This window comes from Notolepis coatsorum, assembly GCF_963971535.1.
Source record: "Notolepis coatsorum genome assembly, chromosome: 6".
NCBI lineage: Eukaryota > Metazoa > Chordata > Actinopteri > Aulopiformes > Paralepididae > Notolepis > Notolepis coatsorum.
Window position 1 is genome coordinate 13,008,206 of NC_140170.1, and position 12,883 is coordinate 13,021,088.

A 12,883-nucleotide genomic window follows, 5' to 3' on the forward strand; every position below is an offset into this window, starting at 1 on the left:
AGATACAAACACTCCTAATAACAACACAACATTCCTATTTTGAGCCATGCCGTGCTTCACAATATGAAGGCATAGTGAGTTATGTTATCCTGGTTAAGTCCAGTGGAAGAATATCTGTTTGTCAATAAAGGCATAAAGAATCAATTCTAGAACTGTTATGGAGTAGCCCTTGTGGAGGCAGGTGAGTTATGCATAAAGAGAGTCTAAAGAAAGTGTCCTTTGTGTTCAATGGTTGACATTAACTGACTTGCTGGGTTATCAAAGTCAAAACATCTGATGGCTGTTTACTGCAGAGTGGAGGGACTGGGAGACCCATGTTACTGACCAGACACTATATCAGTGATGACTGTTTACTGCAGAGTGGAGGGACTGAGAGACCCATGTTACTGACCAGACACTCTATATCAGTGATGACTGTTTACTGCAGAGTGGAGGGACTGGGAGACCCATGTTACTGACCAGACACTCTGTATCAGTGATGTCTGTTTACTGCAGAGTGGAGGGACTGGGAGACCCATGTTACTGACCAGACACGATATCAGTGATGACTGTTTACTGCAGAGTGGAGGGACTGGGAGACCCATGTTACTGACCAGACACTCTATATCAGTGATGTCTGTTTACTGCAGAGTGGAGGGACTGGGAGACCCATGTTACTGACCAGACACACACTATATCAGTGATGACTGTTTACTGCAGAGTGGAGGGACTAGGAGACCCATGTTACTGAACAGACACTATATCAGTGATGGCTGTTTACTGCAGAGCAGGAGGGACTGGGAGACCCATGTTACTGACCAGACACTCTGTATCAGTGATGGCTGTTTACTGCAGAGTGGAGGGACTGGGAGACCCATGTTACTGACCAGACACTCTATATCAGTGATGACTGTTTACTGCAGAGCAGGAGGGACTGGGAGACCCATGTTACTGACCAGACACTCTGTATCAGTGATGGCTGTTTACTGCAGAGTGGAGGGACTGGGAGACCCATGTTACTGACCAGACACTCTATATCAGTGATGACTGTTTACTGCAGAGTGGAGGGACTGGGAGACCCATGTTACTGACCAGACACTCTGTATCAGTGATGACTGTTTACTGCAGAGTGGAGGGACTGGGAGACCCATGTTACTGACCAGACACTCTATATCAGTGATGACTGTTTACTGCAGAGTGGAGGGACTGGGAGACCCATGTTACTGACCAGACACTCTATATCAGTGATGGATGTTTACTGCAGAGTGGAGGGACTGGGAGACCCATGTTACTGACCAGACACTCTATATCAGTGATGACTGTTTACTGCAGAGTGGAGGGACTGGGAGACCCATGTTACTGACCAGACACTCTGTATCAGTGATGGCTGTTTACTGCAGAGTGGAGGGACTGAGAGACCCATGTTACTGACCAGACACTCTGTATCAGTGATGACTGTTTACTGCAGAGTGGAGGGACTGAGAGACCCATGTTACTGACCAGACACTCTGTATCAGTGATGACTGTTTACTGCAGAGTGCAGGGACTGGGAGACCCATGTTACTGACCAGACACTCTATATCAGTGATGACTGTTTACTGCAGAGTGGAGGGACTGGGAGACCCATGTTACTGACCAGACACTCTGTATCAGTGATGACTGTTTACTGCAGAGTGGAGGGACTGAGAGACCCATGTTACTGACCAGACACTCTGTATCAGTGATGACTGTTTACTGCAGAGTGGAGGGACTGGGAGACCCATGTTACTGACCAGACACTCTATATCAGTGATGTCTGTTTACTGCAGAGTGGAGGGACTGGGAGACCCATATTACTGACCAGACACTCTATATCAGTGATGACTGTTTACTGCAGAGTGGAGGGATTGAGAGACCCATGTTACTGACCAGACACTATATACCAGTGATGGCCGTCAGAATGTAGAGCTAATAATTTAACACGTAGCCCACTGATTTTATCAAAAATAAATACCACTTGTACCAACGTGCACGTTCTCCTACGGCATTTTAAACCACGTTTTCCATGAATTCAATGACAAATCCAAGTGTGTGTGTGTGTGTAGACCGCAGGCTGGGAAATACAGGTCACCTCTAGAAGAACGTTCCAAGCGGGCACATAACTGGGCCAGCGCCACACCTGCTGGAGCGGGCACATATCTGGGCCAGCGCCACACCTGCTGGAGCGGCGGGCTGGGAGCACTGACTTAAGTAGGTGATCATGTCCTTCTGGAAGAACACAATGTGTTGCGCTCATCTCAGTCAGGCCAGGCAGGCAAGCTAGTGCAGTCAAAAAGCTGACTGAATATATATTATATATATATATATATATATATATATATATATATATATATATATATATATATATATATATATATATTCCTCTTCTTCCTCTTCTTCTCTGTTTTTCTTTGTTCAGGTGTTTTCGAGGTCAGAGACGAGTGTTGGGTGTGGAGGTCCCTGGACAGTGGTGACCGGTGCTATAAAACGGTGGCTTCTTCCATGGCATTGACCCACCTGCAGAAACAAAGCATTTAGTGTTATAGAAACACCGTCATTTTGCCTGCCATCGGGAAAGGAAGGCATTTTATATGCCTCTTTTTTTTGCTGAACTCTGTATGTTTTGCTTAACTCTGCATGTACACTCGACGTGACTGTAAATGAGGGAAACAGAGTTTAAAGGGGAACAATTTTACTATTTCTTTCACTATTTGGGCACTTTTACACAATTCCTGTGAGTCTATGGAACACCTCTGTAATATATATATTTTATTTATTCATTGTTTTGTATTTCTAATCAAGTCCTCAAAAACAGCATTTTTCTACCTCAAGATCTCGAGCTGTTTTGAGCCTGGGCTGCAGGGCGGCTCCTAAACCACTGCGGAACGTCGTGTTCGCCTGAACATTAACATGCAGCGGTGACTATATGACATCACATATAGGCACATTTTCAAACGACTCAGTTCAGTGAGGGTGAATATTGTGAGAGGAGAATTGGAAGAATGCGCCAATATGAGAATTTTGAGACATAGATCATATTAATATAAGTTCACATAGCTAGGAAACAATGCTAAACACTCAAAAAGGCCATTTATAAGATAGTTCCCCTTTAAATAAAGGTTTGAAATGACATGAAATATCGTCGTGAGCGATACATATACATAATATTATATACATACTATATTATAGGAAAACATATATATACATACTGTATATTTCTAAGTTCATCAAAAAGATATTCAGTAGTAATCAGCAGTATTAAAAAGTAAAAGAAAATAGACCATTTTGAATTAAATGAAATAGGTCCATGACAATTGTATTGCAAGATAAATATGGAAAGAAAATTATATCACATCGCATTTGTACTGGAAAACGATACCAGCCACTGTTGACCACTAGGAGCTGCCCGGTACAACCACAGTCTGACACTGTTGACCACTAGGAGCTGCCCATACAACCACAGTCTGACACTGTTGACCACTAGGAGCTGCCCAGTACAACCACAGTGTGACACTGTTGACCACTAGGAGCTGCCCAGTACAACCACAGTCTGACACTGTTGACCACTAGGAGCTGCCCAGTACAACCACAGTCTGACACTGTTGACCACTAGGAGCTGCCCAGTACAACCACAGCCTTACTCTGTTGACCACTAGGAGCTGCCCAGTACAACCACAGTCTGACACTGTTGACCACTAGGAGCTGCCCAGTACAACCACAGTCTGACACTGTTGACCACTAGGAGCTGCCCAGTACAACCACAGTCTGACACTGTTGACCACTAGGAGCTGGCCAGTACAACCACAGTCTGACACTGTTGACCACTAGGAGCTGCCCAGTACAACCACAGTCTGACACTGTTGACCACTAGGAGCTGCCCAGTACAACCACAGTCTGACACTGTTGACCACTAGGAGCCGCCCAGTACAACCACAGTCTGACAATGTTGACCACTAGGAGCTGCCCAGTACAACCACAGTATGACCACTGTTGACCACTAGGAGCTGCCCAGTACAACCACAGTCTGACACTGTTGACCACTAGGAGCTGCCCAGTACAACCACAGTCTGACCCTGTTGACCACTAGGAGCTGCCCAGTACAACCACAGTCTGACAATGTTGACCACTAGGAGCTGCCCAGTACAACCACAGTCTGGCACTGTTGACCACTAGCAGCTGCCCAGTACAACCACAGTCTGACACTGTTGACCACTAGGAGCTGCCCAGTACAACCACAGTCTGACACTGTTGACCACTAGGAGCTGCCCAGTACAACCACAGTCTGACACTGTTGACCACTAGGAGCTGCCCAGTACAACCACAGTCTGACCCTGTTGACCACTAGGAGCTGCCCAGTACAACCACAGTCTGACACTGTTGACCACTAGGAGCTGCCCAGTACAACCACAGTCTGACACTGTTGACCACTAGGAGCTGCCCAGTACAACCATAGTCTGACACTGTTGACCACTAGGAGCTGCCTGGTACAACCACAGTCTGACACTGTTGACCACTAGGAGCTGCCCAGTACAACCACAGTCTGACACTGTTGACCACTAGGAGCTGCCCAGTACAACCACAGTCTGACACTGTTGACCACTAGGAGCTGCCCAGTACAACCACAGTCTGACACTGTTGACCACTAGGAGCTGCCCAGTACAACCAGAGTCTAACACTGTTGACCACTAGGAGCTGCCCAGTACAACCACAGTCTGACACTGTTGACCACTAGGAGCTGCCCAGTACAACCACAGTCTGACACTGTTGACCACTAGGAGCTGCCCAGTACAACCACAGCGCCTCTACCACCTGAGACAGTTAAGGAAGTTCAGAGTATCGGGGAAGATACTCCAGTCCTTCTACTCGGGAGCTGTAGAGAGCATCCTGACTGGAAACATCACTGCCTGGTATGGAAACAGCACGGCACAGGACAAGAAGGCCCTACAGAGAGTGGTGCGCTCAGCCGAGCGTACCACGGGTATTGCACTACTCCCCCTGCAGGTTCTATACAACAAGAGGTGCAAATCCAGAGCCTGCAGGATAATGAAAGACCCTCACCACCCCAATAACAGCCTGTTCCAGCTGCTGAGGTCAGGCAGACGCCTGCGAACCCCAGCTACTAGGACAGAGCGGCTTAGGCTCAGCTTCTTCCCCCAGGCCATCAGAGCCCTGAACAATGAACATTGAGTGCTCAGAACATTGAACTATCCACACACAAGCACACATGAACACACACACGACACGCACGCTGTGCACGCTCACACACGAGCAGCCACTTAACACTTTAACATGAGCGGGCACACACTCATGTCGCACACACGCACACTTATGGCCAAAAGGAAAGGACACTTTAAATTAGAATAACAGGAACAGTGTATTGCACTACCAAAGCTAACTAGCATGTCCCATATGCTCTGTAAATAACTATGTACAGATACCGAGATGTCACTCCATGTTACCTGTTACCTGTTCACTGCACAATGTTGTTTTTTTATTTTTTTATTCTATTATATGTTGTACCACTGTATTGCACATCGTTGCGGGCGAGACCACCCGCATTTCATTGTATACCTGTATGCCGTGACAATTAAAACTCTTGACTTGACTTGACTTGATACTGTTGACCACTAGGAGCTGCCCAGTACAACCACAGTCTGACACTGTTGACCACTAGGAGCTGCCCAGTACAACCACAGTCTGACACTGTTGACCACTAGGAGCTGCCCAGTACAACCACAGCCTGACACTGTTGACCACTAGGAGCTGCCCAGTACAACCACAGTCTGACACTGTTGACCACGGAACAGCTCCACTTGAGAAGTTGGGGGTTTTGTGCCTTGCTCAAGGGCATTTCAACGGTGGGTTTTGAGGGACGGGAGAGTGTCGCCCAGAGTCCTTTCATGTTGTGTAAGACACTAATATACCAGCTATCAGGTAAGACGTAATGACGTAATAATAATAAAATAATAATAATAATAATAATAATAATAATAATAATAATAATAATAATAATAATAATAATAATAATAATAATTCATTTATTTTGTATAGCGCTTTTCAAAGACCCAAAGTCGCTGACAAAGGAAAAAAAAATAAACAAAGAAAACAAAGAAACATAGAACCACAGGGAAACGGAGAACAATAAGAATACACAGGAAACATAAAACCACAAGTAACGGATAACAAATACGGGAGTGAGTAGGGGAGACAGTCGGGAGGAGAGTAAGGGAAAACTAAGGGGGGTGGGGGGGGGGCAGGAGAGGAGAAAACGTGGGGCAGGGGAAATGGTGGCGAGTTGGAGGAGGGTGGTTATGGGTGGGGAAGGTTGAATGCTTGGGAGAACAGGTAGGTTTTGAGTCTGGATTTGAAGGTGGAGAGTGAGGGAGAGTCTCTGATGGTCTGAGGGAGGGAGTTCCAGAGTCGGGGTGCAGCTCGTGAGAATGCCCGGTCACCAAAACATTTGAGTTCTGGATGTCCCAGTTTGGATGACGGGACAGTGAGGCAGTGGAAGAGGACCGGAGGGAACGGGTGGGGCGGTAGGGGAGAAGGAGGTCAGTCAGGTAGGGGGGGGGGGGGGCAGGCTATGGAGGGCTTTGAAGGTGAGGAGTAGTGTTTTGAAGTTGATGCGTTCCTTGATCGGGAGCCAGTGGAGAGAGTGGAGGACAGGAGTGATGTGTTCACGGGTGTTAGTGAGGAGGCGGGCGGCTGAGTTCTGGACCATCTGCAAGTTTGTGGAGGGAGCGGGAGGTGATGCCAGTGAGGAGGGAGTTGCAGTAGTCCAGGCGAGAGAGGAGATGAAGGCGTGTATGAGGGATTCAGCAGCAGGGGGGGAGAGGCAGTGACGGATTTTGGCGATGTTGCGGAGGTGAAATTATGAAGTTTTGACAATGGAGCGGACGTGGGGTCAAATGAGAGGGTGGGGTCGAGGAGGACACCAAGGTTTCGGACTAGGGGGGGGAGGGGTGATGGTGGATGTGATGGTGAGTGTGATGGGTCCGGATCTGCTGAGGGTGGTTTTGGTGTTGATGATGAAGAGTTCCGTTTTTGTCGCTATTTAATTTGAGGAGGTCAATGACGTAATGACGTAATGACGTAATGACGTAATGAGTAATGATGTAATGATGTAATGATGTAATGACGTAATGACGTAATGACGTAATGAGTAATGGACGTTAATGACGTAAAGACGTAATGACGTAATGATGTAATGAGTAATGACGTAATGACGTAATGACGTAATGACGTAATGACGTAATGAGTAATGACGTAATGACGTAATGACGTAATGATGTAATGAGTTAATGATGTAATGATGTAATGATGTAATGAGTAATGATGTAATGACGTAATGACGTAATGACGTAATGATGTAATGATGTAATGACGTAATGATGTAATGATGTAATGATGTAATGATGTAATGATGTAATGATGTAATGAGTAATGATGTAATGATGTAATGATGTAATGAGTAATGATGTAATGATGTAATGATGTAATGATGTAATGAGTAATGATGTAATGATGTAATGACGTAATGACGTAATGATGTAATGACGTAATGATGTAATGATGTAATGATGTAATGATGTAATGATGTAATGAGTAATGACGTAATGATGACATAATGACCACCTCTGGGCCGTGTGGTTGTCCTCAGCCTTGAATCTGTAGTACAACGTGTTCTTGTGGTAAAGCTGGAAGACATTGGCCCTCCCCCCTCCCCCCCCCCCCCCCCTCCTGTCTGCCAGGCAGCTTGGACTGTGAAGCCCAACAGAGGAAGACTCTCTGACGCCGCTTTCTCCTGGAGAGAGATAGAGAGAGAGGGGGGGGGGGGGGGGGGAGAGGGGGGGGGGGGAGAGAGAGAGGGGGGGGGAGAGGGAGAGAGGGGGGGGGGGGAGAGAGGGGGGGTGGAGAGAGAGAGAGGGGGGGGGGGAGAGAGAGGGGGGGAGAGGGAGAGGGGGGGGGGAGAGAGAGAGAGAGAGAGAGAGAGAGAGGGGGGAGAGAGAGAGAGAGAACGAGAGAGAGGGGGGGGAGAGAGAGAGAGGGGGGAGAGGGAGAGGGGGAGAGAGAGAGGGGGGGGGAGAGAGAGGGGGGAGAAAGAGGAGAGAGGGGGGGAGAGAGAGAGAGAGGGGGGGAGAGGGAGAGAGGGGGGGAGAGAGAGGGGGGGAAGAGAGAGAGAGAGAGAGAGAGAGGGGGGGGGGGAGGAGAGAGAGAGAGGGGGAGGGGGGGAGAGAGAGAGAGATAGAGGAGAGGGGGGGGAGAGAGAGAGAGGGGGGGGGAGAGAGAGAGAGAGAGAAGAGAGAGAGAGAGAGAGAGAGAGAGAGAGAGAGAGAGAGAGAGAGAGAGAGAGAGAGAGAGGGAGAGAGAGAGAGAGAAATAACAATTGAGAGAGCGAGGAGAGAGAGAGAGAGAGAGAGATAGATAGTGAGTGATTTACTAGGTAAAGTTCAAACTAATGTTCAGGTTAAAATCTGTGCCATCTTAATGTTTCACTGTGTCAGGTATATTACGCGTCTGGGGGGGGGGGGGGGGGGGGGGGGTCTGTGATGTTCAGGTTTAAAGGAAAACTCCAACATTTGGGGAAATTAGCTTATTTAACATCTTCCCTGGAGTTAGACAAGAAGATACATATCTGTCTCTGTGCATGCATTAGGCTTAGGGAACGCCTGCACCGTTAGCGTAGCTTAGCTTCATCACTGGAAGTGGGTCAGACTTTTACCCCTCAGGAGCCTGCCCCCCCCCCCTCTCAGGAGCCCCCCCCCCCCTCTCAGGAGCCCCCCCCCCCTCACCTCTGGGGCCCGGTAGGTGTAAAGCACCTTGTCTTTGAGCAGGAACCACAGTCTCTTCCAGTTCCTCTTGTTCTGCTTACTGCGCTGCAGACTCCCACTGATGGAGCCCTGCTCTGTCCCCTAGATTACATTAAGTTACATTAAGTTACATTACATTAAGTTACATTACATTACATTACAAACTCTACCAGGTCTTACCCGACGCCGGCGTACAATAGTGCGCTGTCTTTTCTTTTCGGCACTATTTTCTAATTTTTTGGCGGAGGGACACCATTTTTTGTGACCATATTAGGAACACCGGCCCCCACACACACAGCAAGTATCACTCCGCAGCTCTGACCAGAAGTCTATAAAAACCTCCGTCGACCGCAGCTCGAGTTTTTCCAAACTTTCCCCCAGACCGAGCGGTCGCAGAATGAATTCTTACGGCGAAAACCCGCTCTGCTGTAGATTTCTAAACCATTGTGTAAGTACTGTTTATACTAATCTGTTGGACTTCTTATAGCATTCGTTAACTTTTATGACCGTCTATAGTGTTTGTGAGATGTTTTTCCAGAGATTCTGGTCATATTTTCCATCAAAAATCTTGTTTTGAAATGTACCGTGTGCGAGTAGCAATTTCCCCCCAGGTAGAGTTACCTGTGAGTTGGCTAACATCAGCGCTAGCTGCAGGCTAGCGCACGGCTAACGGCAACACAGTTGTCGTATTTATTTCGCAAATGCAGTGTTTTCAAATAAGCCACATTGCTGTATTTAGTGTATTCATTAGTGGGTCATATTCCTATATGTAACATATCTCATTACATTAAGTTACATTACATTAAGTTACGTTACATTACATTACATTAAGTTACATTACATTAAGTTACATTACATTAAGTTACATTACATTACATTAAGTTACATTACATTAAGTAACATTACATTAAGTTACATTACATTAAGTTACATTACATTACATTAAGTTACATTACATTAAGTTACATTACATTACATTAAGTTACATTACATTAAGTTACACTACATTACATTAAGTTACATTACATTACTCATGGAGCCCTGCTCTGGCACTGTCCCCTAGATTACATTACATTACATTAAGTTACATTACATTAAGTTACATTAAGTTACATTACATTACATAAGTTACATTACATTAAGTTACATTACATTACATTAAGTTACATTAAGTTACATTACATTAAGTTACATTACATTACATTAAGTTACATTACATTACATTACATTACATTAAGTTACATTACATTACATTATATTACATTACATTAAGTTACATTACATTATATTACATTACCATGGAGCCCTGCTCTGTCACTGTCCCCTAGATTACATTACATTAAGTTACATTACATTACATTAAGTTACATTACATTACATTAAGTTACATTACATTACATTACATTAAGTTACATTACATTACATTAAGTTACATTAAGTTACATTACATTAAGTTACATTACATTACATTAAGTTACATTACATTAAGTTACATTACATTACATTAAGTTACATTACATTACATTAAGTTACATTAAGTTACATTACATTAAGTTACATTACATTACATTAAGTTACATTACATTAAGTTACATTAAGTTACATTACATTACATTAAGTTACATTACATTACATTAAGTTACATTAAGTTACATTACATTACATTAAGTTACATTACATTACATTAAGTTACATTACATTACATTAAGTTACATTACATTACATTAAGTTACATTACATTACATTACATTAAGTTACATTACATTACATTACATTACCATGGAGCCCTCCTCTGGCACTGTCCCCTAGATTACATTACATTAAGTTACATTACATTACATTACATTAAGTTACATTACATTAAGTTACATTACATTACATTACATTAAGTTACATTACATTACATTAAGTTACATTACATTACATTAAAATGTATCGTCATCATGCAGCACAAGTACAGCACAACTAAAAGAGGTTTGTCATCCAACCAGCGTGCAACTGTAACAGTAAAGTGCAACAGTAATATACAATGTACAGGTGATTAAACTGGGTATAAAATATATAGTATAAATTAGTACTACAGAGTAATAGTTCTAATCAGATGTATATACAGAGTTGTAGTATTAATATGTACAGTGATACAGGTATGAAGACACTATGGTAGTAAGTCATACTGGCCAGCAGTGTAACTAGTGAGAGTAGGTAAGAGATATGTACAGATATAGATATAGTATTAATATGTACAGTGATACAGGTATAAAGACACTATGGTAGTAAGTCATACTGGCCAGCAGTGTAACTAGTAAGAGTAGGTAAGAGATATGTACAGATATATAGATATAGTATTAATATGTACAGTGATACAGGTATAAAGACACTATGGTAGTAAGTCATACTGGCCAGCAGTGTAACTAGTAAGAGTAGGTAAGAGATATGTACAGATATAGATATAGTATTTGTTGTGAAGGATCAGATTAAACCGAATATATATATTTATTTATGGATATATATTTAATAGTATTTGTATATCGTTTGATATCCCCTGTATATTCCTTGTACAATATGCACTGAATATCCCTTTAGTCTACTAACAGCCCATAATAGTTTCATTCTACCATTGGACGAGAACCTGGCGCCAGCAGCCATGCCCCTTGGTTCAAGTTCAATCGTGCCGACCAACATGTCGTGGCAAGCCCGGTTCCGCGTAGGAATACGTCTGGCGAAATACGAATGGTACTATTTGTTCACAGCGCATATATATATGGCGCAAGTAAAGTAGAACTTTCTTTTAGTCCATTAGTTCTTTACCCTCCAACTAAGTAACAGACGCGAAGCCTCACCCACGACGCACGTGTGGTGCAATAAGGCCTACTTGGCCTCAGAATAGGCATTGAGATATCGTGTGGATTAATAGTTGAATTGTCATAGTTTGGCACTATACCGTCGAGTTGGACGTATTTCTATTAAGTTAATAATAGTCTATTATGTATGGTGCATCGTTCGGTTAGAGTTATAAAGTGAGCAGTACCCCCATCGTTCCTGACGTTATCTGGAGTCTTAACCAGGCTGGGCAGACCACGTGTGGTGCTTGCATCCGAGGAGCTCCGGGCCAGGACGAGTGGACCTGTACATTGGATTACTTTACCCGGACGACGGCGAGCCTTCCACGGCTTGGATTATCTACATGCTTTGGGTGCTTTGATTATTCCATGGATAACGGCCAACACTGCTGAGTGTTGGAACTACCCCCCGGAGAGGAGTCCAGGTGAGACGGCGCTCTACCCCGAGTGAGGTCGCCTCACGTCTCTTCGTTGTGGACCGGCAGCTACCGTCCACCAGAGGGTCCAGCTGTATTCGTCTGTGGACCGAGGTTCTGTGGGCACCGTGTTCAGAACTCTGAATTCTCCCAAGAAATCGTCGGCCAGATGGGATACCGCCAGCGGCTCTTCTAACCCCCCCCCCTACTGTCTTACAACCAGCGGGACCCCCCTTTAGTGTGTCCAGCTATAATCATTTAAGTACCATCGCTATAGTTCCCTAAAGAACCAGGTTGTATACTTACTCCCTGCGTAACCAGAGATTGGACATTCAATGTTGATTTACCTACGAATACTCATTTGCCATACAAGTGCATTTCAAATCATAAATGTCATTAAGTGAACGTTGTATATACCCTTTGCTATATAAAATATTCGATTTATACATTTGTGTGGACTTCGTTTCATCAGGTGGGAAAGTGTTCATCATATTTATATCATGTACTGGATGGCCAGAAGTTAAAGTACAAGTGGTAGTGGTTTAATAATACCATACTTATCAATACAGTCAGGGAATTGTACCCCTCAGTTACAATTGGTCCTTCGAGCCGGAGGGTAACTAGTGTAATATTAATATAGTGTTATTAATATTGAAATGGCCTATGATGAACACTCCACGAAACGGTCCTCCTAACGTAGAACGCCCGCAGCGCAGACGACAGCCACCTCAGTACTTAGAGGACTACGCTGTCAGTCAACTACCTAGCCTTCGACAAACGGTAAACGCGGTAAAAGTAGAAAGTAAAATTATGTCTGACC

The 12,883-nt window shown here is 44.5% G+C and overlaps 1 protein-coding gene across 1 annotated transcript in view; it reads right to left on the reverse strand.

Moving 5' to 3' along the window:
• Window positions 1-2,477: 2,477 nt before the first annotated feature.
• LOC311229377 (FYVE, RhoGEF and PH domain-containing protein 5-like) overlaps window positions 2,478-12,883 on the reverse strand; it is a gene marked incomplete at both ends in the record, with an annotated part of 193,490 nt that continues 183,084 nt past the window's right edge. Inside the window, 4 exon segments of the mRNA XM_084315464.1 lie at window positions 2,478-2,514; window positions 7,633-7,715; window positions 7,718-7,801; window positions 8,790-8,909. Of these exon segments, the coding sequence (XP_084171590.1) occupies window positions 2,478-2,514; window positions 7,633-7,715; window positions 7,718-7,801; window positions 8,790-8,909 (324 nt within the window).